This window comes from Arvicola amphibius, chromosome 4 (assembly GCF_903992535.2).
Source record: "Arvicola amphibius chromosome 4, mArvAmp1.2, whole genome shotgun sequence".
NCBI classification, from domain to species: Eukaryota; Metazoa; Chordata; class Mammalia; order Rodentia; family Cricetidae; genus Arvicola; species Arvicola amphibius.
The window spans coordinates 18,468,553-18,494,532 of NC_052050.1; the positions used below are offsets into that span (position 1 = coordinate 18,468,553).

A 25,980-nucleotide genomic window follows, 5' to 3' on the forward strand; every position below is an offset into this window, starting at 1 on the left:
GTAGATTCTGTAGAAGTCGCAGCCTGATGCAAACCCCTGCTCGCCCGCAGAACAGCTTCAGTTCAGGGGACAAGACTGAACCTGGCTCGTGGCTAAGGCTTCCTTCCCCTACAAGCTCCCCACCACCCGCCCCCAAGATGCCAAGAGGTGAAAGAGCAAGGAAACCCCCACTACATATCATTTGGGGCTTTCTCCTAGAGCACAAGTTACAAGGAGCTGGATGTGGCTTGCTGACAGTACAGCCCAGTCCTCCTAGGCCACTTGGCTGAACCCCACTGTAGAATGCCCACATGGGCAGCCATGTGCTCAGGGGCTCGATCACTTCTGGAGGAGCTGGCAGCATCAATGACCATCACTGCCACCACAAAAACGCACACAACAGCACTGGTGGTAATCAGACAGTGGTGATGTGCCAAGTCTAGATCATCTCTAGTGACTTTTTATTGCTGCCACTGTGGGCTGCACATCCTGGAAAGGAGAGAAAGGAGCACAGAAGGAGACAGCGGATGGGTGCGAAGGCACAGGCAGGGGCTGAAGGCCTGGGCATCACCACACTACTCCTGCTCAGCCTCCCTGGCATACTCCCTCTTTGCACCAAGATGACAGCTTGCACTGACATGGTCTCCACAAGATCCAGATACTATAGAGGTCCAAGGTCCCTTTGAAATAGCCGACCATCCTAGGTAGTGAAGGCAAAGTCTCACAAGGAACGTGTGCCTGGAAAGTTGGCACCAGCCGGCTCAAAAGCCTTTAAAATCACTTGGTTGGATCGTCTCCTCTGGGAGAAGGTCCAGGAGGTGGAAGAGGGACTCGATTAAGGAAATCTGTTTCCGTGACTGTCACCACTTCCTAGTCTCAGAATGTAGGAGTCTGGCCTCTTCCCAGGTCAGCCCACCCCAGGAGCTTGTCCTGCCATCCTGGAGATGCAAGCCCTCTCCTGAGCTAGCAGCCCCTCCACCTTCCCTTCTTGTTCAAAGCTAGCCAGGCAGCCAATTCCAAAGGGGGACCGGGTGTGGCTCCCTAGATCCCCAAGAAGAGCCACTTGCTTCTGAAGAAACAGTAACTGTGCCATCCATGTCTGCCTGCCACTGCTCTAGGGCTCTAATTTTGTAGAATGACTGGATTCAGCTTCTTTTTTTCATTAGAGACCAACATCCTTGTACATTTGGAACATGAAAGATATTTAAAATATTTATATATATATAATATATATACTTTTATTATTCACCCGTTAACTCCATAATATGCCAATCACGAGCTAGGTTCAGCAGTTACATTCCCTTGATCACGGCTGCACGAGGATGCTATTCACTGAAAACAGGGAGACCAGAAACATGGCCAAAGGTGACATCACGCAGCCTACGCCATTGCAATGTAATTGTCAAGTTCGCTGGCGGTTTGATAAAGCCGGTTCAGTTCTGTTCTGTTTGCCAGAAATCTCACGTTTGTGAAAGTTGGACCAACAAGTGGTGGGGTTCCGCTTCCTGGTTTGAATTCTCAGTGGCTTTATCCAGAATCTCACTGGCAACTGGTTACTGTAACACCAACCCAACCTAGGAGAGCCAACGGGGAAAGGTCATGTTGAGTTGACAACGTCCAGGGCTTTCCTGTCTCCCCAGTCCTGTGATTCAGTCCCACCGAGCTCAGAGGAAAACGTCTACTGTGGGAGAGCAGAGGCTGTGGGCAGGCTTTGTACCCAGCCTTCACTGGGTGCATACTTCTATCAGACCCTTAAAGGAAGGCAGCAGTGGCAACCTGAAGAGCAATGCACCTGCGCACCCAGCTCACGGGCAGCACACCGTAAACACTGGATGCCCTGAGGAGGTGGGGGATGAAGGGGCAAGAAAGGGCCGCACTGAGACAAGAATGGCAGCCCAGAAAAGGAAACACAGACCCTAACTGGCTAACAATGTGTAGTTCAACTCATGAGTTCCTCAAAACCGTGGACCTGATGGTGCAGGTCTGTGACTCTGGCTCCTCAAGAACAGGAGGCAGGAGAACCTTAAGTTCAAAGTCTGAGGTTAAGGCCAGCCTGGGCAACTTAGTGAGATCCTGTACCCCAAAAAGAACAAAGTAGGGTGTCACACCTTTAGTCCCAGCATTTGGGAAGCAAAGGCAGGTGGACTCTTTGACCTGTGAGTTCGATTCCATCTTGGTCAACATGGCAAGTTCTAGGCTACATAGTGAGACTCTGTCTCAAATTAAATACACACACACACACACACACATTTAAATTTAAGGAAGACTTGTCTCTGACACATGAGCTGGCTCTTTGGAACCTATCCCCCATGGTGGGATGCCTTGCCCAGCCTTGATGCTAGGAGGAGGAGCTTGGTTCCTGCCTCAACATGATATGCCATGCTTTGTTGACGCCCATGGGAGGCCTTATCCCTTCTGAATGGAGACAGAGCAAGAGTGGACGGGGAGGCAGGAATGGGAGGAGAGGAGGGAGGGGAAACTGGCTGGTGTGTAAAATAAATAAATAAATTTAAAAAAAAAGAAAAGAAAAAAACAAAAGAAAAAAATTCAAGGCACACAGTTATCTAGCATACATGAGGCTGTGGGTTCAACTTCAGGACCAGTAAACAAAAACGACAGCATCGGACGCCCTGCCCCAACAGACAGAAGAGAGGCTCCTTGCCTGCCCACCCTCACCAGCTGGCCTGGTCATCAGGTGGATCTGACTTTTCAAGGCCTAAGCACCAACTGGAGGCCTGGACTGACGCAGTATTTCTGTGCTGTTTTACAACGCTGGAGCAGCCGGCTGTGACATACATACCTTCTCAGCCCCCATGCTAGGGCACTTCCAATTGTACAGATAATACTGCAGGTTGCCGTCCCCTATGCCAAACTTAAGCTTCTCCAGGAATGTCTTGTTCTCCATGAGATCCAGTGCATTGAACACGTCGAACCCTTTCTGCAGGGTAGCAAGGAGAAATGACAAGAGGTGAGGCCAGGAGGGCAGCCAGCCATAGGGCACTTCCTCCGGAGGCTCCAGCTACATCCTGGTCCGCAAACTAAACTCCAGTTAGCACTGAGGTCTCCAGATGTACTAACTTCCAAGACCGTCCTCAGTGTCTCTCCGAGAGGATCAAAACTGGAGCCTGCTCCTCCCCAAAGAGTCAGTTCCTATCAGCTCCCTAACTCTATGGCCATTCAACTCCCAGGCTCCCAGTGTGCACTGTTATGACATGCATTACAGGCTGCTTGACGCTGTGACAAGGACACTTCTAAAATCTCACCAACTTGATCTGTTCTCATGGAGAAGGACTGGCCTGCCCACAGAGGCTGGCCTGGGCCTAAGTAGGCATAGGAACCTTGAGAAGAAGAGCAAGAAGACCGGCTGACGAGAGGCCTACCACCTCCGCCTTCCAGCCAGCCACTCCAATCATTCACCAGGGCAGAGCCCAGGCTCCTCTCCCATGCTGCAGAGCCAAAAGAACCCGAACCCTGAAGCTGGCTGCCCAGTCAGCTCCCCAACCAAGGATTCAGTGACTCCAACCTCTTCCAGCCTGGAGTGTGGCTGAGAGCTGCTGGGACTCTGAGAGTGGGGACTAAGGAAGCTCAAGGCCTCCCAGCCATGGGTAGCAAACTCCTGAGCTGTGCTCACTACTGCTAAAAGGCCCTCCCTCGAGTTTCCCCAGACCGTCTGGTCTGGTCTACTCCTCACCATTTTGGCTAGAACAAGGGCGTCGCTCATAAGGTCTAGAAGAGGGGTCTGGGTGTGGACGTTGTAGAAGGAGTAAGCAGCTTTTAGACTCTTGTGGGTTGGATGGTTCATGATGGTAGAGGGAAGTGTATAAAAGCTCAGGAAATCAGTCACCTCACCGTTCGCATTCTGAAGGAAAGATGAAATAAACAGGCATTATCACACATGCAGACAACAGGCAGCCAGAGACCACCTTACTCTTACACCATTTCCCCTTCTTTCTTGTCTTTCTTTCTCCTCATTGTCCTCTTTTTTTTTTTTTTTTTTTAAGACAGGTTTCTCTGTAGCTTTAGGATTTGCCCTGGAACTCACTCTACAGACCAGGCTGGCCTCAGACTCAGAGATCTGCCTGCCGCAGCCTCCCGAGTGCTAGTGCTGGGAGTAAAGGCCTGCGCCATCACTGCCCGGCTCTCACCCCATTATCAGGCAGCTGAAGGGGTGAACACTGCATGTGCGACAAGAGGCTAAGGGCTCTTGAGGACAACTAGGCTGGACTGTGGGCTAAGAAACTCTGCTGGGCACGGCCAGGAATTTCTTCATGTGGCTCACACTCTCAGACTTCGGCTTTAGTGTCTGGGCTACACTAGCTCAAACAGAGGCAGAGGCTCACTTGATTAAGAGGTGTGGTACTCTCTGTTCTGTATTGATCAGACGTATCTTTCAACAAATGTAAACTATGACCCCGGTTTGTTGAGGACCAAACAAAGACTTCAGGAAGCCTAACATGGTGATACCAGCTCTCTGGGAACGCAGCTGTTTCTCTGGGATTGGATGGCCAACTCACCTCTACCACAAAAGTGTCAATGATGTTCTCTTGGGGGTAGAACCAGTGCTCCACCTCCTCCTGGCTCATGACCGGCGTGAGGTGGAACTGCTTCAAGTACCCGGTGAGCAGCTGGTGCACCACTGGAATGTCCTTCTTCTCCATTGGTCGTAGCCCAGCTGTCTTGGGGGTCTGGAAGGGGGACAGAAAAGATGGCATCAGATGTGCCTATCAGCCTGGACCTGCCCACAGAGCCCTCAAGAGCAAAACCCAGGCCATCCTCAGCATCACCCCTAGACCTTGGAGCACCCAGACTCAGCCTACCTCTTGGAATCTGGCTCGCTCTTCCCTCCTTGGCAGGGCTAATGTTGGGGCAAAGCCGGTGACATTCGTTTCTATCTATGTGGGTCTAGTCTACCCTAAGAAAATATAGGCCTCCCTCCCTTCCTTGTGTCCCTCTCCACAAAGCATGTGACCTGCTACCCTAGGGCCAATCGAATTCAGTGGAAGGAAATCACATGATCCTGTGGAAACAAGTCCTAGAGCTAGCAGACTATCCCCAGAGGCTCAGGCCACACAAGAGTGCTGGTCCAAATTGAAAATAGCAGAGTCACAAATGATACATGCCTGTCACTGCCTGATACAACCAGGACAGGGCCCACTTTTACAACTTCAGTGTGGAGCTGGGGAGATGGTGCAGTGGGTAAAAGTGCTTACTGTGTGTGAGGACCTGAGTTCAAATCCCCACAACCCATGTAAAAGCCAGATGCAATAGTGTAAGCACCTATTGCTCCTCCAGGGAGAAAAGAGGCAGACAGTAGGAATGCAGATTAACTTGGGCCAGTCAGCCTGGGGTACACAGGCAAACATAAAGAGACCCTACCACAAGACAAAGCAGAAGGCAGAGAACGGCACTGGAGATTGTTTAGACACAGAAATGCATGTGCACAAAACTTCAGACTGGACCTCTACCCTTCAAATTTCCTTGATAATTTTGATCTCTCTAGGAAATGCTTGCTGACCTCATTCACCACGGCTGTCCCCACAGTGACCTTTTAAACCCTGAAAATATACCCACACTGGGTTTCTTACCCAAATATAGGAAGATCCACACACTCTTTTGGATTCCAGAACACCTGAGAAGACCATCTCCCACAGCCCTAACTTTTTTTCCAATCTCTCCTTTCTCCCCCCCCCCCCCCCACAGGGTCTCATGTAGCCCAGGCTGGCCTTAAGCTTGCTATACCAAGACTGGCCTTGAACTCCTCATCTTCCTCGTCCTGACTACTGGGATCACAGGCACAAGACACCACACTCAGCTTTCCAAATCTGTTTTGGCAATAAGTACTACGATGTAGCACTCTCTCAAACAGGACAAGGAACCTAATGCAGTGTGAGACCTCAGCCAAGGCGAGAAAGCCCATGTACAGATCGACTGATTTAACCTAGCAGACGTTTGAGCAGCAAGCACTCTGTATGGATTGACAGGCTGCCTGGATGTGCTGAGGCCAGGTCACAGGTCAGTCCTGAAAGCAAGCATGACTAGAGAACGAGACACGCATTTCTTTGGGAAAGTAGGCAGACTGAGATCTAGAACCGAAGACCTGGTTACTCCAGGCTGTGCAATCCCTCAGAGCCATTCTGGGTGTGGGGAGGGAGCAGAAATCTAGGTTCTTGCTGGGGTGGTGGTGGCACATGCCTTTAATACCAGTCAGCAGACAGCAGGGATGCTAAGTAAGTCAGGCAGAGATTTGGGAAAACCAAGAAAATGAAATAAAAATAACCCTTGTAGACAGTGAGACACAAGAACCTGGTGACTAGGGGCTCCCCCAATCCCTGCGCCTGCCCCCCAGCCCCACGCCTGCCCACCACCCAAGCACCACTGGCCTCCGGCAGTCGGTACAGCTTCATGGTGCGCTGCATGGTCATATTTCTGCTCAGGTGGGAGAACTTCACTTCAATCAGTTTCCGAGGGTTTAGGGACCGATGCCAGTACCTGTAGGGACACAAATGTCCTGTCTGACCTCAGAGGACTCTGGCTGGTCCCGCTAATTTGGAGGACAAGGGCAGGGAACCTCCAGATGGTGAGCAGGTGTCATGAGTCCCTTTTTGGAGGCGCAGGCTCAGCTTTCTCCAGTCGTCAGGGCTGCCAACGGCCCTCCAAGAACTTCCTCCCTAGTTTTCCATTTCAAAAGCCATTCTCCTGTGGAGCAGCTGTCTGGGGAGCACAGCAGCTCAGGAACCAGGTCAGAGAAGACTGGCAGATGTGCCCATCCTCTCTTCAGCCTCTTCTCTATTCACCTGGGGTTATTAATTTTGCGTTCTCTAGGCAGAGATTATTCTATTGTTTCAAGCAATTTTCCAAGGTGGAGGTTGTCCTTAGATCACACAGGGATCAGACAAGCTCCCTCTGATCCACAAAATATTCATAAATGAAGCCAAGTCAAATACTTAAAACTTAAAGGCATTTTTCTGTAAAAACCCAGGTTTGGCCTCATCCTTAAAAACAAAACCGGTAGCCGGGCGGTGGTGGCGCACGCCTTTAATCCCAGCACTCGGGAGGCAGAGGCAGGCGGATCTCTGTGAGTTCGAGACCAGTCTGGTCTACAAGAGCTAGTTCCAGGACAGGCTCCAAAGCCACAGAGAAACCCTGTCTCGAAAAACCAAAAAAAAAAAAAAAAAAAAAAAAACCAAAAACCAAAAAACGGTGGCAATCTGATTTGAGAATTTCTTTCCAGTTGGTCTGAACCACACCCTCCCCCACAGTCCCAAAATGTTCCCCACCTGGCTCCTGCTAGTCGCCCAGCCACCCACACCCCACTGAGCAGGCACAGAGCAGGGCAATGCTGTGTCTCGGTGACATTATTTTCTGCTAGAGCCAGGCACCTGCATTCCTGAGACCCACAGGAAGCAATTTTTACCTGCAGGTGCCAACAGGCTTTGGCAGTACCACTCCCGCGGTGTAAACAGCTTGGAAAATGCCCTCCAGGTGGACCCGCCGGGTTATCTCGCGGATCAAGACTGGAGCCACCCTCTTGGAGCGCAGCTTCTTGTGGACGCACAGGAAGTTGATTTCCACCATCTTCTTCTCTCTGAAGGAGGCAAAATGCTGGCTGCCAAGGCGTCCCCCACGACGTGGTAGGAATCCCTTGGCGGAGCCACACCTGCAGGGTGCACTTTGCTGTCATCTGTACCAGCAGTGACTGGGGATCCCACCCACTACCGCTTTCCAGCTTGCCTGGCATCCTCTGCTTCAGAGGGGAAGAGGGAAGCCTGTGAATGCCTTTATCTGAAGGCAGCACGAGCATCTCCCCGTGGAATCCCTGTGAGTGGGCTGCAGAGTCCCACCTGTAGCAAGACACCCAAGTAGCATTAAGAAACCCCAGAGTAAATCAAGGCTAATCTAGGTCTGAGACAAGGTTGACCTTCAACTCACTAAGTAACTCAGGCCAGCCTCGAGCCATCGCCGCCCCTCTTTCCTCTACCTCCCAAGACGCAGTTTAGACTATAGGTTTGTACCACTACTGACGGATACTCTAAGATTTTGATTCCCACAAGAATCATCATACAGCCTGCAGACCCAGGAGATTGCAGCGGATGACAGTGAGCCCATCTCAATCTGGGTCACACTGGCTCCTGCCCATTTCTGAAGCTGTCAAGTATCTCACCATGTGACTGGGGCAGGAATGCAGAAGTGGATGGCCTCAGCATAGGTCACAGACAAGGCTGATGTTTGATTGGGGGGGCTTCACCCCAGCCCCCTGGCATCCATCTTGAAATGTTGGGAGGAAAGTTCCATTTCAAAGCTCCCTCCCCTGGGAGTTTTGCTTCAATCCAAACTCTACCTCCGAGAAAGTCTACCAAGAGGGGACCCCTCCCCAGGAAGGGTCAAGACCACTCCCACAGGCTATTTAAATTACCCCCCAGACAATAAATAAGTGGTCTCCCAGTTTTCCGTGGCCGTTCTGGTTCTCCTTCCCCCACTCTCTGTGTTTTCCCATGGAGCCACCAGGGAGTGTTGGCATTCATTAAACCTGGGCATCTTCTAATTTGGTCTGATCTGGTTTGATTTGGATTACTGCATTGGAGAGATTTGTCGGCTAAGGAAAAATAATTAACAGCTACCAGCTACAACTCAGAGAGTCTCAATATGGAGCCTTAGATGGCCTGAAACTTGCTATGTAGATCAGGCTAGCCTTGAACTCACGGAAATCCACCTGCCTGTCACCCCAGGCTGGGATTAAAGGGCCACCATGCATGTCAAACACACGGTCCCCACGGTGAGTTTTATTCCCAGCATATGGATGCTTCACCGGGCCCTCCACCTTCCTTTCATAGGTAAACATGTAGCTTTCTTCTTCCTCCCATACCAGCAAGGCGGCAGTGACAGTGCTGGTGCTTACGTGTCGTAGATGTGGATGTTCGCTGGGATGGCACTGATGAACCCAACCAGTTTCCGACTTGAGACCACTCGAACTCCGCAGTGCCACTGTGGGAGCCAGCCAGGTGGCCGCAGAGCCCTGGAAGAAAGACAAGGACAGGCGCTGTACTACCGCTAACAGCAGGCTGGAGAGCCACTTAGGATCCCGAGCCATGCTGGGCCCTGACCCAGTCCTACCTCTTCCCTGGACTCAACAACTAACTACCTCCTCTTTAGACTCCAAGAGAATCAAATCACAGGTGTTTCTCGAAGCATCTTTTTCTCGGTAATGCTGGAGATTGTGCCCAGTCTTGCACATTATATTCTAGCAAGTTCTTTGGCAATAAGCCTTTATTTGTCGCTTTTCTCTAGCAGGTTCTCTATGTACCCTAGGCTGACCTCAAACTTGTGACCATCTTGGTTCTGCCATAAGTACACCCCTATGCTAGGTTCTGTGTTTTTATTTTCTGAAACAGCTGCCCTGGAACCCTCTATGCAGAACAGGCTGGCCTTGAACGCAGAGATTTGCCTGTCTCTACCTCCTGCCACCATGCCTAGTCTCTATGTTCATCTCAGAGCCTGAGCTGAAGGATTACCATCTGGAGGCTGGTGGTCTTTTGGTTAGTACTAACTTGGGAACCCTGGCTTTGCCATCTGCGCCTTGGAGCGTCTCTGCTCTCACTGCTTCCCCTACGCACTGGGGTAATCCCGCTCGACTTCAGCCTCATGCGTCTATCTTCTTAGAAGCTAAACGTAGCTCAGGCTAATAGATGAGCTAATAGGCTCATCCAGGAAAAGCCATTTTCTATAATGAGCATGCCCATTAACTGGGTAGTGAAGAACTTTCTTTCAAATCTTAGTAGGTCTCATCTGCCCTTCTTTCCTTCAAAAGGTCGCCATATGGTAGAGGGTCTGGGTACCAACTCCGCACGTTTCCCACAGCCAATCTATTTTAAGGAAGGCTCCAGTCCTAAGCACCACTTAAAGCAAGTCTCCAGATGCACGAACTCAAGCACACAGCAGCTGGCCACTCAAAGGCTGGCTCTCGGGAAGGATGAGAACTTCATGCTCCTTTGTGGTTCTGCTATCTGCTTTGCCCTTAAAACTGGAAGAGATCTCGGAGCTGGCTAGGCTATTACCAGACACAGATCTTTTTTTGAGCTAGCCTCCAGAACCATGAGAAATAAATTTCTATTGTTTACAAGTTAAATAAAATTATAATAAAGACACCCCTTACAACTTACCACAGGAGAAACTCTGGGGAGTAATCGAATCGGAACATGTTATCGTCATCTTCCACGTAGTTCTCATTCAGAAGGGTGTAAAGTTCTTTCAGCTGCAGAGAAACAAGTAGCTCACTGAGGTGTTCTGACAAGTGGACGCCAACTCCAACGCCCCGTGGCTCTGAGTGTCACAGAAGGACAAGGCTAACCACGAAAACCACGTCAAGTCTCACACATCGGTGTCATCTCAGGCATGGCAAGAATTCTTTTAAAACAAGTACCCATGGTTGTGATAAGAAACAGAGCCACTAGGGGGCAGACTTCAGAACACAGCAGCATCTAGAATAGCGTCCCGTTTTCTGTGAACATGCTTTGGAGAAAGGATTTTGGGAGTTAATGCTGTGGGAAACGTTCTTGTACACTGGAGAGATTTGTCACTCATACTGGCTTAATAAAACGCTGATTGGTCAAGAAACTACCTCACTGCCATAATGAAACAAAAAAGTTGTTTTTATCATCTAGTGCAGATTTCTGTTTTTTTTTTAATATTTATTTATTTATTTATTTATTATGTATATAATATTCTGTCTGTGTGTATGCCTGCAGGCCAGAAGAGGGCACCAGACCCTATTACAGATGGTTGTGAGACACCATGTGGTTGCTGGGAATTGAACTCAGGACCTTTGGAAGAGCAGGCAATGCTCTTAACCTCTGAGCCATCTCTCCAGCCCCAGATTTCTGTTTTTTTTTTTTTTGTTTGTTTGTTTTTTTGCCCTTGCAGCCGTCTCCGCCAGCTTACTGTCTAGAGCTATCCTCTGACCTCCACAGGTACGCTGGGGCACACGAGCACTGTGCCTCTCTATCTCCTGTCCCCCAGAACCCCCAAAACAGATCTGTTCCTAAACTAGGTATGGTGGAGGTGGTGATTAGAAGTTGGGGAGAGTGAATATTCACATTTTCATCATTCCTTACAGAGAAAGAAAGTCCAAATTCCTCAGTCCCTGATGTCAAAACAAGAGGTAACAGGTGTGACGGTGTAGCCTTGCAATCCCAGCACTCGGGCCTGAAGCAGGGCCAACTCAAATTCAGGGCCAGCCAGGGCCACATAATAAGGCTGTCTCAAGGGCAAAAAAGAAAGTGGCAGCTGACAGGTTAGTTGTCTACTAGTCCAGTGTGCACAGAGCTCGGGTTCAGTCCCCAGCACCATCATCAGGCGCTGGTGACAAGATACCAGCAGATATCTACCTAAATAGAACAAACCCAAAACAGATGCTGGGCGTGGTGGAGCATGACTGTGATCCCAGCACTCAAAAGGGAGTTGGAACTCCAAGAGTTCAAGGCCACCCTGGTCTATAAAGCAAGTTCCAGGCCTGCTAGGGCCACAGAGTTAGACCCTGTCTCAAAAACAAGAATCAAACACATGGATGCACAGTTGCTTATGCACACTCACGGACATGCACCTGCCTCCACCCCATACATATATCAGGAGTCAAAATAAGGAGCTGGAGAGATGGCTCAGTGGTTAAGAGCATTTGCTGCTCTTCCAGAGGACCCGGGTTCACTTCTCAACACCCAGATCAGGCGGTTTACAACCATCTGCAGCTGTTGCTTCAGAGGACCTCTGTGGGTCCCCCAAACTCTTAAGTACTGTGCTGGCTAGTTTTTGTCAACTTCACACAATCTACACATATCTGCAAAGAGGGAATATGAATTGAGAAAATGACTCTGTAAGAGTAGCCTGATTCTGTCAGTTATGGAGTTGTGAGCTGAAATAAACCCTTTCCTCCCCAAGTCGTTTTGCTCAGTGTTTTATCATAGTGACAACTCTAAGACACTCACAAACCCACATGCAAACTCATATTAAAAATAATTTTTTAAGTTGGGTGGTGGTGTCACACATCTTTAATCCTAGACACCAGGGAGGCAGATCTCTAGATTAGAGGCCAGCCTGGTCTACAGAGCCAAGTTCCAGGACAGCCAGAGCTACACAGACAAGGTCAGCCTAGACTACAGTGTAAGATCCTGCCTCAAAATTACTGAAAAAGGGGGCCAGCAAGATGGCTCAGTGGGTAAAGCTGACATTCAACATTGGCCTCGGTTTGTCACAAAGGTGGGAGAGAACTGAATCCACAAAGTTGTCTTCTGACCAGCACATGTGTGCCAAAGCATGTGTATGCTCACACACATACATCCCACACAAATAAAAATGAATAAAACCAAGTCTCAGCCGATGGTGGTGCTGAATGCCTTTAATTCCAGCACTTGGGAGGCAAAGAGGCAGGTTATCTTTGTGAATTCAAGGCCAGGCTGGTCTATATAGTGAGTTCCAAGTCAGACAGGGCTACATAATAAGGAAACCCTGTCTCAAAAACAAAACAAACAAAAGAAAGCAAAAATAACGACAAAGGATAATGACTCTAAATAATAATAATAATAATAATAATAATAATAATAATAATAATAATAATAATAATGACTCTACAGTCAGAAACTTCAGAGGACAGCTTTCAGCCTTACAAGTATGAGATGCTAATGTCTATCGTGGGGATTCTGGGGCATGCCCAGAAGGTACCAGATGGGGTCTGCTGAGCCCTCTGTGGCTCGGCTCCTAAGAGTACTGCCTACAAGCCAGGCCTACTTACCACACCACGGTCTCCCAGGTCCAAGGCATCCCAGGTGAAGCCCTGGGGTAGAGTGTAGGGCTCCTGGCGAATGTTGTCCTTGTCAGGTTCCACTGGCCCGTGGGTATTTACCACTTCACCTAGAAGAGCACAGCTAGGGGTCAACTGTCGGCCAGCACTGGGGAGGGAGAGCACATTTAAAACATTCACTGGAAGGCTGGGGATGAGGCTCACCTGCTAGCATGGTCAACTTGCTTGTACAAAGGCCTGGGTGTGAACACAGTACTATATACCCTGGGCATAGCAGTGCATGCCTAAGACAGCACTTGGTAGAGGCCCAAGGGTCAGAACTTCAAGGTCATCTTCTACTACACAGCGACTTTAAGGTCAGTCTGGGCTACATGAGACCTTATATGAAGAAAAAAAATCACCAGAGCTAATTTCCCCTGTCCCTAGAACCGTGTAGCTGAAGAACACTCTATGCGTGGCAACTGTAGACTCTTTCTCCAGTCACCTTGGTCCCTAGTTGAGGGCCAATGCATGGCAAAGCCTTAGAAGCCTCTCTGGGATCCAGGGTGGTTCATTTTTGGAAACCTTGTAAATCTCCCTTAGGCTCCTGAATGACAAATGTTCGTCATTGCTGATCTGGCTTCCTGCCTCCTGGTTGGTGAAGAGTCGTCAAGTTCTAGCTCAGACACTCTTCCCTGACCTGAGGAGATCTGTAAGGAGCTGCAACAAGCCTGCCTTTGTGTAAAGAGCAAAGACCCGGGCTCACTCCTCAGTCAGATGATGGCTTCTAGAAGCCAGGCTCTCTTGGCCTTACAGTCTCAGCTTCCAGCCCTGTGGGCCAGCTAACAGCCACTGCCAGCTCAGGGCCTCAGTGCTTTGAGCACTACAAATGCCTCCAGGCTGAATCACAGGTCTGCAGACTGTGCTGGGAAGCCTCCCTCTGAGGGGCCCCTGCTCTGTGGGAGAGCTTGGGAGGCTGAGAAGAAGGGGAGAAGTGAAACTAGATGAGGCTGAAGAGGAGAAAGGCTGTCAGAGAGTCAAAGTTTTGTTTTCTTTAAGAGAGAAGAATGCTAAGTAGCCCAGAGGCTGGCCTTGGGCTCACAGCAATACCCCTGTCTCAGCCTCCTAATGCTGGATTACAGGTATGCACCAGATACCAGCCCTCTGAGTACTTTTAAGCACCTTCCAGTTGTCCTCAGTCCCTTACTTCCTGTACTGGAGGTGTTGAGCCCCCATGGCAGAGGTGCAGAGCCAAGGGCAGCATGAGGTGGAGGCCAGCTATGACTCGCAGAGGGACAGGGAGAGCTGAGGGGAAGAAAAGCTCCTGCACCCTCAACAAGGAAAGAATGACATGGTCCGAAGAGGGACACGCTCATTCAGGGCGTGTAACAACTGCTCCAGACCAAAGCTTCTGAAACTGCAAGCCATACTAAGTATGGGGTGTCCAGAAAATTTTGGTAATTGTATAAGGTTTTGAACATACATACCAAAAACAAATTGAAAATTAAACATGTACCAAGTCCGTGATATTCTAGGCAGTGTTGTGTGGCTTCACTGTTGCCTTGGCTCTGAATACACATGGGCATGTTGCACGGTGCATGCCAACATGCCATGAAATACCAACAAACTGTCACAGAAACGCTGGCTCAGATCAAGACTACTGTAGGGCTGCTGGAAGACAATGTGGTGATTAAGAGCAGCCTATTCTAACAGAGGACTATGTCAGGTGGCTCAGAATGGGCCTGTAAGGCCAGTTCCAGGGGATGTGGTGCACGGCACCCTTACCTAGCCTCTGAGGACAAACGCACACCTAACACACACACAGGTGTAGGCACATACAATTTTAAGCTTATTTATTTTTTTATGTGTATGAGTGTTTTGCCTGCTTGTATGTATATGTACCATATGTGTGCCTAGTGCCCATGGAAGTCAGAAGAAGGGGTAAGATCCTCTGGAACTGGAGTTATGGATGGTTTGCATAACATAGGTTCTGGAAACTGAACCTGGGTCCTCTGCAAGAACAAGTGTTCTTAACCATGAGCTATCTCTCCAGCCCCCACATAAATAAATGAAACATCCTGTTTTACAGCAAAGTCAGATGTCCATGCCCAGTGAGATTCAGTTCTTTATGTGAAAATAAGAAGCATATCTGGCCGGGCAGTGGTGGTGCACATCTTTAATCCTAGGACTTGGAAGTAGAGGACTTGTGAGTTTCAGGCCAACCTGGTCTACAGAGTGAGTTCCAGGACAGCCAGGGCTGTTTGTTCTACAGAGAAACCCTGTCTCAAAACACAGCAACAAAAAAAGCATACCCTTATGGAAATGCTTTTTTGAGACGTGATATCATGTAGTTCAGTCTGATTTCAAATTCAATGCATATTGGAGGCTAGCTTTGAACTCTTTTTTTTTTTTTTTTTAAGATTTATTATTTATTATGTATACAACATTCCTTCCCTGTATGCTTGCATGCCAGAAGAGGGCACCAGATCTCATTACAGATGGTTGTGAGCCACCATGTGGTTGCTGGGAATTGAACTCAGGACCTCTAGAAGAGCAGTCAGTGCTCTTAACCTCTGAGCCATCTCCCCAGCCCCTAGCTTTGAACTCTTAATTTGTTTTAATTTTCCACAATATTTTCATTAGAAAATTTCTTACAATGTATCTGAACACATTCACGGCCAAACTCTCCCATTACCACTTTCTTAACAATTTCCATCCAGCTTGAGATTTTATTTTTCTTTCTCCACTGAGTCCAGTTTTTGTTGTGCAGCTGGTGATGGGAGTGGGCTGTCCTGGAGTGTAGTTAACCCGCCAGGGGTCAGATCATTAAAGAAAGCTGACTCTCCCGCTCCCAGCAGCTAGCAAATGCCGACAGTTCCCACGCAAAGCTGAGGTTTTGTCTGGAAGAGCTAGTGTAAGCCTTGCACATGCTGTCACAATCGCCGCAAGTTCACACATGCCCTGTAGGGTCTGCAGAACACTCTCCTAGATGCTACTACCACCTCTTACAACTGTTCTCCCTCCTCTTCTCTGAAGATCCCTGAACCTTAGGAGGAGCGGTGTGACGTGAATACCCTACTTAGGGCTGAGCACCCAGCAGCCCTTTACTTTCTGCACACTGATCAGGTCTCAACTCTGCAAATTACCTTCTACTGCAAGGAGAAACTTCTCGGATGAGGGTATTTTTATTAAAGATACATATTTCCATGAGTGACACATTGTATAAATTGTATAAATCCTAAGAGGTCCTAATCGGGCACTGGATCCCCTGGAGCTGCTACTCAGGCAGCTATGATTTGTCTCATGGGGATGGTGGTAATGAACTCGTCATCCATAACCTCTGAGCCACCTCTCCAGTCCTTCTAACTCCACTTCTCAAGTGTTGAGATTACAGCTATACATTACCATGCCCAGCCTGGAAATTTGGTTTTATCTTCCATGCCACAGTATACACGTGGAAGTCAGAAGACAGGTTGCAAGAAGTCATTTTTCTCTTTCCATCAAGTTCTAGGGATCAAACTCAGGTTATGAGGTTTGGCAGCAAGTGCCCTTCCCCACCGAGCCATCCCTATACACTGAGCTGTCCCTATACACCACAAGCTTCCAGGTTAAAAGGAATCACTAATGGGCAATGGCGGCACACACCTCCAATCCCAGCACTCGGGAGGCAGAGGCAGGCAGATCTCTGTGAGTTCAAAGCCAGCCTGGTCTACAGAGTGAGATCCAAGATAGCCAGGACTACACAAGAGAAACCCTGTCACAAAAAAAAAAAAAAAAACCCAAACCAAACCAAACAATAAATAAATAAGGAAGAAAGAAAAGAAAAGGAGTCCCAACTGGAAAAAGTTTAAGATGCGCTGGTCCAGATTGAAAACCGTCTGGAGGACTTCACAAGCGAACTTTCAGGGATTCTAAACTATGAACAATTCTAGGCCTCTTTAGCAGAACAGAGTTTAATTAAAGGTAAAATGTGTTATAAACACAGCATGCTTTTTTATTTTTTGAGAGGTCTTGCTACATTATCCAGACTGGCCTTTAACTCATTCTGTCTGTGGCTCAGGCTGGCCTTGACTGTGCTGCTTCTGCCTCTACCTCCCAAGTGGCAAGGATAGCAGGTCTATGCCACAAAGAGCTCCAACTCAACACAACATGCTGCATGACCTTTACAGTCAATAGTCCCTCATGAACCACGAGAATGGTAGCTCATGCCTGTAATCCCACAGTTTAGACAGCTGAGGCAGTAGGGCTGGCCACAAGTTCAAGGACCTTGTCTCGAAAACAAAAAGCCACTTCAAAGATAAACCAAACCAAACCTTCCTGTTTAAGTGGGAGAAAAGAAAGTAACCACACAGAAGGTGTGTTTCCCTTGCAGAAGGGAAAGGTGAGAGGGCTCTGCCGTGAAGACTAGTTTAAGCTTAGAGGGTGAAGGAGGTGCCTCTTATCCCCTGACCCAATGAAACAGAATCTGTAATTTCTGACTGGCCACAGGTCAGACAAGACCAAATCTCGACTCATCTCTTCACTGGCTCCTATTCTCTGGGCTGAAGCAAGGTTATTTTCTTGCAAATTCCTCATGAGCCTTCACCCAAGAAACTACCTAAAACCTGGGCCAGATCACAGAGCAGCCTATGAGGACCTCACCAAGGCAGAGTGAGAGACTCTTCCCATGCTTCTAGCTCCTTACCAGGCTCACTGCAGCTATGGGGAGCAGACAGACAAAGGCTTCTGGAATCCGGGCACATGCATCCCCTCACTGTTCCCTTCCCCCTGCTTTATCTCACAATCGTATCCATGTTGTTGCCAAGCTGACAACTACATCTTCTCCAAAGCAGAGCTTGTTTCGTTTTGTTCTGTTTTGGAGATAGGATCTCTCGACACGGCCCTGGCTGTTCTGGAACTTTCTATATAGACCAGGCTGTTCTGAAGCTCACAGAGATACCCCTGCTCCAGAGTGCTGGGATTAAAGGATGTGCCACCACACCTGGCTATTTTTACTTTATAACTGGTTAGCCATCATTACACCAACCACTTGCAGTCAGGAAACACCTGTTCTATCTGCTGTCTACCTCTGCAGACAAATGTTGCTGGACACAGCTGTCTTTTCACATCCTGGTATTTGACTTGTTTCTGCCCTCCCAACCCACAATGTACTAGAAGCTGATGTTACTGGAGAGGACCAGTAACACTGAACACTTGACCATCTCTTGCATTTAGTGTTAAAGCATGTGTTTGGGGTGGAGAGATGCTACAGAGGACCCAAATTCAGTTCCCAGTGCATGTATTGGGTGGCTCATAACTGCCTGTTATGCCTGTATTACAGGCACACATACAGATATTTCAAAAATTATAAATATTCTTAAAAATATAACAAGAAAACACAATTTATTTCCTCAGCTACACATATATAAAATAAGAATCGGGTCCCCAACGGTCCCAAAAGCAAAGCTCAATCACTTCTAAAACCTTTGTTCATCAGGAGCTGAGGTCAGCGGCCAAGGTCAGCTGTGGTTCGGGCCTAGCAGTCATCTCTTACTCCAGTATGTGCAGTAGCTTCTGGAATACATTTGGGATTTCTGTCTAACCCCTTTACAAGTTTATTACAGCATTTTTTAAAAATTTGTTTATCATGTATAAAGTGTTCTACCTGCATATATGCCTGAAGGCCAGAAGGAGGCAGCAGATCTCATTATAGATAGTTGTGAGCCACCATGTGGTTGCTGAGACTTGAACTCAGGACTTCCAGCCCTATTACAGCATTTTTTACTGTAGTTTTATTTTGAGACAGCGCCTCACTATGTAGCTCCAGCTGGACTGAAATTCCCCTTGCAGACCAGACTGCCTAAAACACAGAGACCCACTTGTTTCTGCCTCCAGGTACTGGAAATAAAGGAGTATGCCACTACTTCTGACTTCATTGTGGGTTTTTGTTTGTTTGTTTATCAAGACAGTGTTTTTCTGTGTAACTCTGAAGGCTATCTTGGAACTCAATCTGTAGACCAGGCTGGCCTGGAACTCAGAGATCCACCTGCCTCTGCCTCCTGAGTGCTGAGATTAAAGGTATACGCCACCACCGCCTGGCTCATTGTGATTTTTTTAAGAGTACCTGATGAAAAATATAGTAGTCTTGGGGTTGAGCCACGACTGTTAGTTGAGTTTAGTAAGCAGGTATTAGCTGAGAGAAAGCAGGAGTCTGGCTGGGTACTCTTCCCACTGCAGAGTTCACACTTGTCCACAAACAAAACAGTCTCTCACTAACCTAAGTGGGAAGACAGCCCCAGGGACAGCAGTCTCACTCATGATGCACTAAGACCCTGTTCTCTATAGATTTAAGATGCTGATGGACTGGGCTGGAGAGATGGCTCAGTGGTTAAGAGCATTGCCTGCTCTTCCAAAGGTACTGAGTTCAATTCCCAGCAACCACATGGTGGCTCACCACCATCTGTAATGAGGTCTGGTGCCCTCTGCTGGCCTGCAGACATACATACAGACAGAATATTGTATACATAATAAATAAAAAAAAAAAGATGCTGATGGACTAAAAGAACCGTTGTCTGTTCTGTGTGAGCTGCTGTGAAACGCTAAGGTCTCTGAACAACAGCCTTTTATATGCCCCTCCAGAAACAGTCACCAAAGATCTACAGAGCCTATCGCCTTCCCTTAAGAAACTCCCACAGAAGCACAGCTAAGGCACATTCCTTGCTGCACCTGCAAAAGGAAATACATACCCAATTTGGGGACTGGCTGTGTATCCCAGAACTGGTAGCTTCGTTTGCTGGCCTCCTCCATAGTTTTGGCAGGTCCCTGACCCACTGAGAACAGCTCAATGGCCTTTTGTATTTCTTGGATTCTCTCTGCTGGCAAAGAGTTCATCTGGGCAGGACAGTTGGAAAAAGAAAAGACCCATTGTATTAGCGAAACTTATGAATCATTATGAGTTCAAGAGTTAGCTAGGCCAGGTGTGGTAAAGCACACCTTTAATCCCAGGACTGTAGGCAGAGACAGGCAAATCTCCAGGAGCTAGCTTAGTTTACACAGAGAGTTCCTGGCTAATCAGTGCTCAATAGTGAGACCCTGTCTCAAGCAAATAAAAATAGTTTGATACAGAAATATACATCTGGGGCTTGAGAGATGGCTCAGAAGTTAAGAGCACTGGATGCTCTTCCAGAGGTCCTGAGTTCAATTCCCAGCAACCACATGGTGGCTCACAACCATCTGTACTGAAATCTGGCACCCCCCCCTCTGGCGTGCGGGCATACATCGAGGCAGAATGTTGTATACATAATAAATAAATTAAATCTTTAAAAAAAAAAAAGAAAGAAATATACATCTGTAATCTTAGCTCTCAGGAGGCAGAGGCAGGAGGATTAGAAGTTTGATGCCCATCTTGGCTACATGAAACCCTGTATCAAAACACCAAGAGTTCACGGCTATAGAGATAGTGCAGTTAGTAAAGAACTTGTCATTCCAGCATGAGGATCTGACTTTGGTCTCCAGCACCAAGATAAAAAAGTTGACAGTGGTGGTATATGCATAATCCCACCGCTGGGGAGGTGAGGTTAGGAGGATCCCTGAGGGCCTGCTACCCAACCAATCTAGCCAAATCATGAAGCTCCAGATTCAATGAGAACCCATCTCAAAAATGAGGTGGCAAAGAAGGGTATGGTGGCTCATGCCTTTAATCCTAGCACTTGGGAGGCAGAGGCAAGTGGATCTCTGAGTTCCAGGTTAGCCCGCTCCACAGAGTGAGTTCCAGGACAGCAAGAGCTGCTATACAGAGAAATTCTGTCTCAAAAAACCAAAAACAGGGCTGGAGAAATGGCTCAGCGGTTAAGAGCACTGACTGTTCTTCCAGAGGACCCGGGTTCAATACCCAGCACCCACATGGCGGCTCACAACTGTCTAAAAATCCAGTTCCAGGGGATCTGACACCTTCACACCAATGCACATAAAATAAAGATAAATAATAAAAAATTTAAAAAACAAAAACAATAACAAAATAAAAATAAAAAAATCAAAAAGAGGCTGAAGAGAAGAGCACCGCTGCTCTTCCAGAAGACAGGGTTTGATTTCCAGCACCCACACGGCGGCTCGCAACTGCCTATGGCTCCAGTTTCAGGGGTTCCAACACTCTCTCTGGCCACCATAGATACTGCACACATGTGATGCATAGATATAACACGCAGGTAAAATGCCTAGACACATAAAAGTAATCAACCGCATTCCCTTAACTATAATCCTTGCTATAATTATTTTAATCTAAAAATGTGAGAAGTATCTAGAACCCCAGACTTCTTTGGATGTAAGTTCTAAAACCATAGACATCTTTCAAAAAGTAAAATTGGAAGCTGATAAGATGGCTCAGTGGGTAGAGGCATTTCCTGCTAAGCCTGACGACCTGAATTCAGTGCCCAGGCCCCACATGGTAGAAGGAAGACCCTACTGCCAAAAGTAACCCTTGAAGACCCTACTGCCAAAAGTAACCCTTGAACTTCTTTAGACAGGCTGTACATGTAATTGCCTGGTATGAAGAAGCATGTCATGGACACACACAGACACACCTACATCCTCTGCCACAGGGCAAAACTAGGGGCTAGAGATGCAGCTTAGTGGTAAAGCACCTGCCTTGCATGTGTAAGACTGGGGTTCAAGCCCTGGGATCACAAAAACAAAACATAAAAAAGAAAAAAAGCATAAAAATTCAATTACATATTATTCTACAAGTTATTCTTTAAAAAATTATGCCCTTTGTTTCCAGTAGAAGATAGAAAAAAAATATGCCTTAGGTCAGGCCTGGTGGCACACACTTCTAACCCAGGCAGAAGACGGAGGATCTTTGTAAATTCCAGATCAGCCTTGTTTATACAGCAAGTTTCATACCAGCCTGATCTACACAGCAAGTTCCAGGCCAACCAGGGCTGTACAAACAAACCTGAAATGTATGCACTTGAAGGGAGTTAGGGGTGGGGCTCAGTAGCGGAGCATGGTGAGTGTGTGGGAAGCTCCCGGTTGGATCCCAGTAACTCAGATCTTCTCCGCAGGGAGACATACTACAAACTGTCCCCCCAAATGCAGGCTGTATGCAGCACAGTGCACTGACCCAGCCCAACTGATTAACTGATGGGAATTCAGCAGTTCTCAACCTCCCCAATGCTGTGACCCTTTAACACAGTTTCTCATATTGTGGTGACCCCAGCCATAAGATTATTTCATTGCTACTTCATAACTACATTTTGCCACTGTTGCAAATCATAATATAAATATCAATATGGGACCCCAAGGTGGTCATGACCCACAGGTTGACAAACACTGCTAATGACTTTCTTTTAAATTAAAAAAGTTATTTTGTTGTTGTTGGGGTGGGGTGGGGGCTGCACGCCTTTAGTCCCAGCACTTGGGAGGTAGAGGCAGGCAGATCTCTGAGTTCGAGACCAGCCTGGTCTACAGAGTGAGTTCCCGGCAGTCAGGACTACACAGTGAAACATTGTCTCAAAAAAAGGAAAACAAAACAAATATATATATTGTATGTGTGTGCGTGTGAATAAGGAGTCGGTTCTCTCCTTGCACTGAGTGGGTCCAGTAGATCAAACTCAGGACATCAGGTCTGGCTGCAAGAGACTTAAGATCAGAAGACCAAGAGCCACTGCTCTAAGAAGCAGGGGCCGCCACACCATCAGCCCACGGCACCTGACACACACAGGCAATACGTGTCTAAGATTCTGAGGGTACTGTGCTTGAGGGTTGGGTTTTCTTTTCCTTTTTTTCTTTTTTTTTTTTGGTTTTTTGAGACAGGGTTTCCCTGTAGTTTCTAGAGGCTGTCCTGGAACTAGCTCTTGTAGACCAGGCTGGCCTCGAACTCAGAGATCCGCCTGCCTCTGCCTCCCGAGTGCTGGGATTAAAGGCGTGTGCCACCACCGCCCGGCTGAGGGTTGGGTTTTCTAAGGCCTAGGGCAGGACAGGCAGTACTGAAGTTCTTCCATCCTTAAATAATACAGTGGAGACGACCAATTTAAATTGTTCCTACACGTTTACCTCAAAACTCGTCACAGAAAACAGCTGTTACCTTCACAGGCTGATCCTGGGCCGAATCTGTGTCATTCCCTTTCTCTTTCTTCTTCTTCTGTTTCTTCTTCTTCTTTTTGGCTCCAGTGTCATTGGCTGGACTCAAGCCACTGTAAGACAAAGTAAACACTGATGGAGTCCTAAAAAAATCAAATGCTTTAAACTACACTGACAAAAGGCTTTCTGTGGAGCAGACTCTTCCTAATCAAGCCTGTTGGCTCCAGAAGCAGACTGGAGAATCCAGCTCCCAGAAGGAGTATTTGGAGGACACTAGCAAGCACAGCTCCCCTCTCCACTCCCACCCACCAGCTCCCCAGGGAGGAGACACTGTGCAAGGCATGTCCTATGTGTGTCCTATTTTCTTCCAAGGGTCTTTTCTGTTCTTGCATTCATTCATTCATTCACTCACTCATTGAGACAGGGTCTCAAGCAGCCAAGGCTGACCTCCATCAATGACTTTGAAATTCTGATTCCCCTCCAGAATGCTGAAATTAAATTACGGGTACCTCACCCACCTGGTTTATTGGTTCAAAACCAAAGCTTCTTGCAAGCAAAAAAAGCATTCTACCACCTGAACTGCATTCCCAATCTCTCTCTCTCTCTCTCTCTCTCTCTCTCTCTCTCTCTCTCTCTCTCTCTCTCTCTCAGACAAGGGACAAGGTCTTGCTATGTAACCTTGGCTAACTTGGTACTCAGTATGTATCTCAGGCTGAACTTGAACTTATAGTAATCCTCCTGCCTCAGCTTCCTGAGAGCTGGGATGACAGATATGAGCCACCAAATCTTTTCTGGGAGGTAGGAAGGATAGGTATTTACTTCTTCAGATTGCCAGGCTGCAACTAAAGACAACGACATCTGTCAGCATTGTGTTGGTACCAACACCACTTCCCTAGGGCCCTAAATGAAAAAGGACAGCCTAAAGACAGTAGCAGTCTTTAGGGAATCCTTTGCCCTGACTTCTCCAAGTGTACTATGTTTACTGAGTTTCCCCAACTGGACCTAAGGCACAAGCCAGTATGGAAAAGAGAGCAGGATGAAGAAGAGTCTGACATGACGGCAGTCCATGCCCAACATGGTCAACAGAGACGTTCCTGAACGAGACATTAGGCAGCAAGACTGGTCACCAATGGCAAACCCAGAACTAGGAATGATGGGAAAATCCAACCACAACAGTCTCGTGCACCTACTTTTGCCACAAATACATGAAAACTCACGCATGTGGAAGCAGTGAAGGGACTCCTCAAGCTGCTTTCCCTTGGTAAGACATGGGAAAGCAGTTTCCTAGCTACGTTAAAATCAAAACTAGACCAAGTATGGTGTCACACAGTTGTTAGTAGAGCACCTGAGAGGCTGAGGTGGGGACAATGTAAACTGATGTGGTGGTGCGCATCCTTAATCCCAGCATGCAGGAGGCAGAGGCAAGAAGCAGGCAGATCTCTGTGAATTCAAGGTTAGCCTCATTTACACAGCAAGTTCCAGGCCAGCCAGGGCTACATTGTAAAACCCTACCTTAAAAAAAAAAAAAAAAAAAAAAAAGGCACAGTGGCTCCTAGTCTGGAGGAGAACACAGAAAGTTCCAGGCTAGCCTGAGTTACAGTGCATGACGCTGTTCTTAAAAAAATTAATTTAAAAGAGGAAACAGATACTTCAGGGTTTCAAAGTGTCTTGTGGTTATTTGAATATTAACGCAACTGATAAATGCTATCAGTAGTAATAAGTATACGTATATAAAGATAAAGCAATCTGTAGTCACACACGTCCATTTCCTGGGCTGAGGCTGTAGCTCAGTGGCAGAGTAGTTCCCTAGCATGCTCTAGACAACAGACTTTATCCCCAGTTCTAGAGGGAAAAAAGGTGGGGGTGGATCTAGAAGACATATACTGTCATCCCTTTATATGTAGGGTCTCCAAATTTTAATCCTCTTATTTTATAGACAGGATTTAGGACTGTAGAAGGATTATGAAGCCAAGGAGTTCTAGTAAAAGCTGGATTTCTCTATCTCAGACGAGCAAATGGTCATCAAGTCTGAACACAAACACACCTAGTGAGTATTCTATTAAAGAGACACAGAAGGTACAACACAAGAGCGGGGACTGATGACATTCTGAGATGGAAAAGCAAACAGATGCTCAGTGAATCTTCCAAGGCCACAACAAATAGAAGCCACAGTCACTCACGACCTCATATAACTTCCTCTTCCTCTTTTCTTTTAAAATAAATTTACTTTTATTTTATGTGCATTGGTGTTTTGCCTGCATGTATATCTGTGTGGGGATGTCAGATCCTGAAGTTAAAGACAGTTGTGAGCTGTCACGTGGGTGCTGGGAATTAAACCCTGGTGTCCTTTGGAGTTAAGAGTCAGTGCTCTTAACTGCTGAGCCATTTCTCCAGCCCCCAGATAATTCTCTCTCTCTCTCTCTCTCTCTCTCTCTCTCTCTCTCTCTCTCTCTCTCTCTCTCTCTCTCTCTCTCTCTCTGATTTATTATATATAGTGATTACCTACATGTATCCCTGCAGGCCAGAAGAGGGCACCAGATCTCATAACAGATGGCTGTGAGCCACCACGTGGTTGCTGGGAATTGAACTCAGGACCTCTGGAAGAAAACTAAGAGCTCTCAACCTCTAAGTCACCTCTTCAGCCCTAGATAACGTCCTCTTAATAACTCACTTGTTACCCTATGTAACCCCAATAGAGCCTGTCACAACTCTGCAGTCTTCTCGTTTCAGAGATATTCTCTTTAGTCTCAGGATTATGTGAGCACTGAAAAGCTACGTTAGTGTATTTTATTCATATCAGTACACAGAATGAATTATCAGGGCCCTGTGTATGAGTTAACATACAAATCTTTTTTTTTGTTGTTGTTGTTTTTGAGACAGGGTTTCTCTGTAGCTTTTAGAGACTGTCCTGGAGCTAGCTCTTGTAGACCAGGCTGGTCTAGAACTCACAGAGATCTGCCAGCCTCTGCCTCCGAGTGCTGGGATTAAAGGCACGCGCCACCACAAACAAATCTTTTGTCCTGCAATTAATTCTATAGACCATGCTGGCCTTGAACTTGGAGATCTGCCCACCTCTGCCTCCTGGGTGCTGGGATTAAAGGCGCCTGCCACCATCACCTGGATGATACAAATCATTTTTATTTCATTTTGTGGAAAAATAATTAAAAGGTGAAGGTAAA

General features: G+C 47.4%; 1 protein-coding gene across 1 annotated transcript in view; it reads right to left on the reverse strand.

The window, feature by feature from the left end:
• Positions 1-1,201: 1,201 nt before the first annotated feature.
• The window catches only part of Nmt1 (N-myristoyltransferase 1), a 36,374-nt gene continuing 11,595 nt past the window's right edge, over positions 1,202-25,980 (reverse strand). Inside the window, exons 2-12 of the mRNA XM_038327777.2 lie at positions 22,806-22,914; positions 19,471-19,615; positions 12,758-12,876; positions 10,137-10,228; positions 8,876-8,992; positions 7,394-7,564; positions 6,360-6,468; positions 4,494-4,664; positions 3,671-3,838; positions 2,780-2,917; positions 1,202-1,553 (exon numbers count right to left, since the gene is read on the reverse strand). Of these exons, the coding sequence (XP_038183705.1) occupies positions 1,533-1,553; positions 2,780-2,917; positions 3,671-3,838; positions 4,494-4,664; positions 6,360-6,468; positions 7,394-7,564; positions 8,876-8,992; positions 10,137-10,228; positions 12,758-12,876; positions 19,471-19,615; positions 22,806-22,914 (1,360 nt within the window). The 3' untranslated portion in view covers positions 1,202-1,532. The remainder of the gene's footprint in view (positions 1,554-2,779; positions 2,918-3,670; positions 3,839-4,493; positions 4,665-6,359; positions 6,469-7,393; positions 7,565-8,875; positions 8,993-10,136; positions 10,229-12,757; positions 12,877-19,470; positions 19,616-22,805; positions 22,915-25,980) is intronic.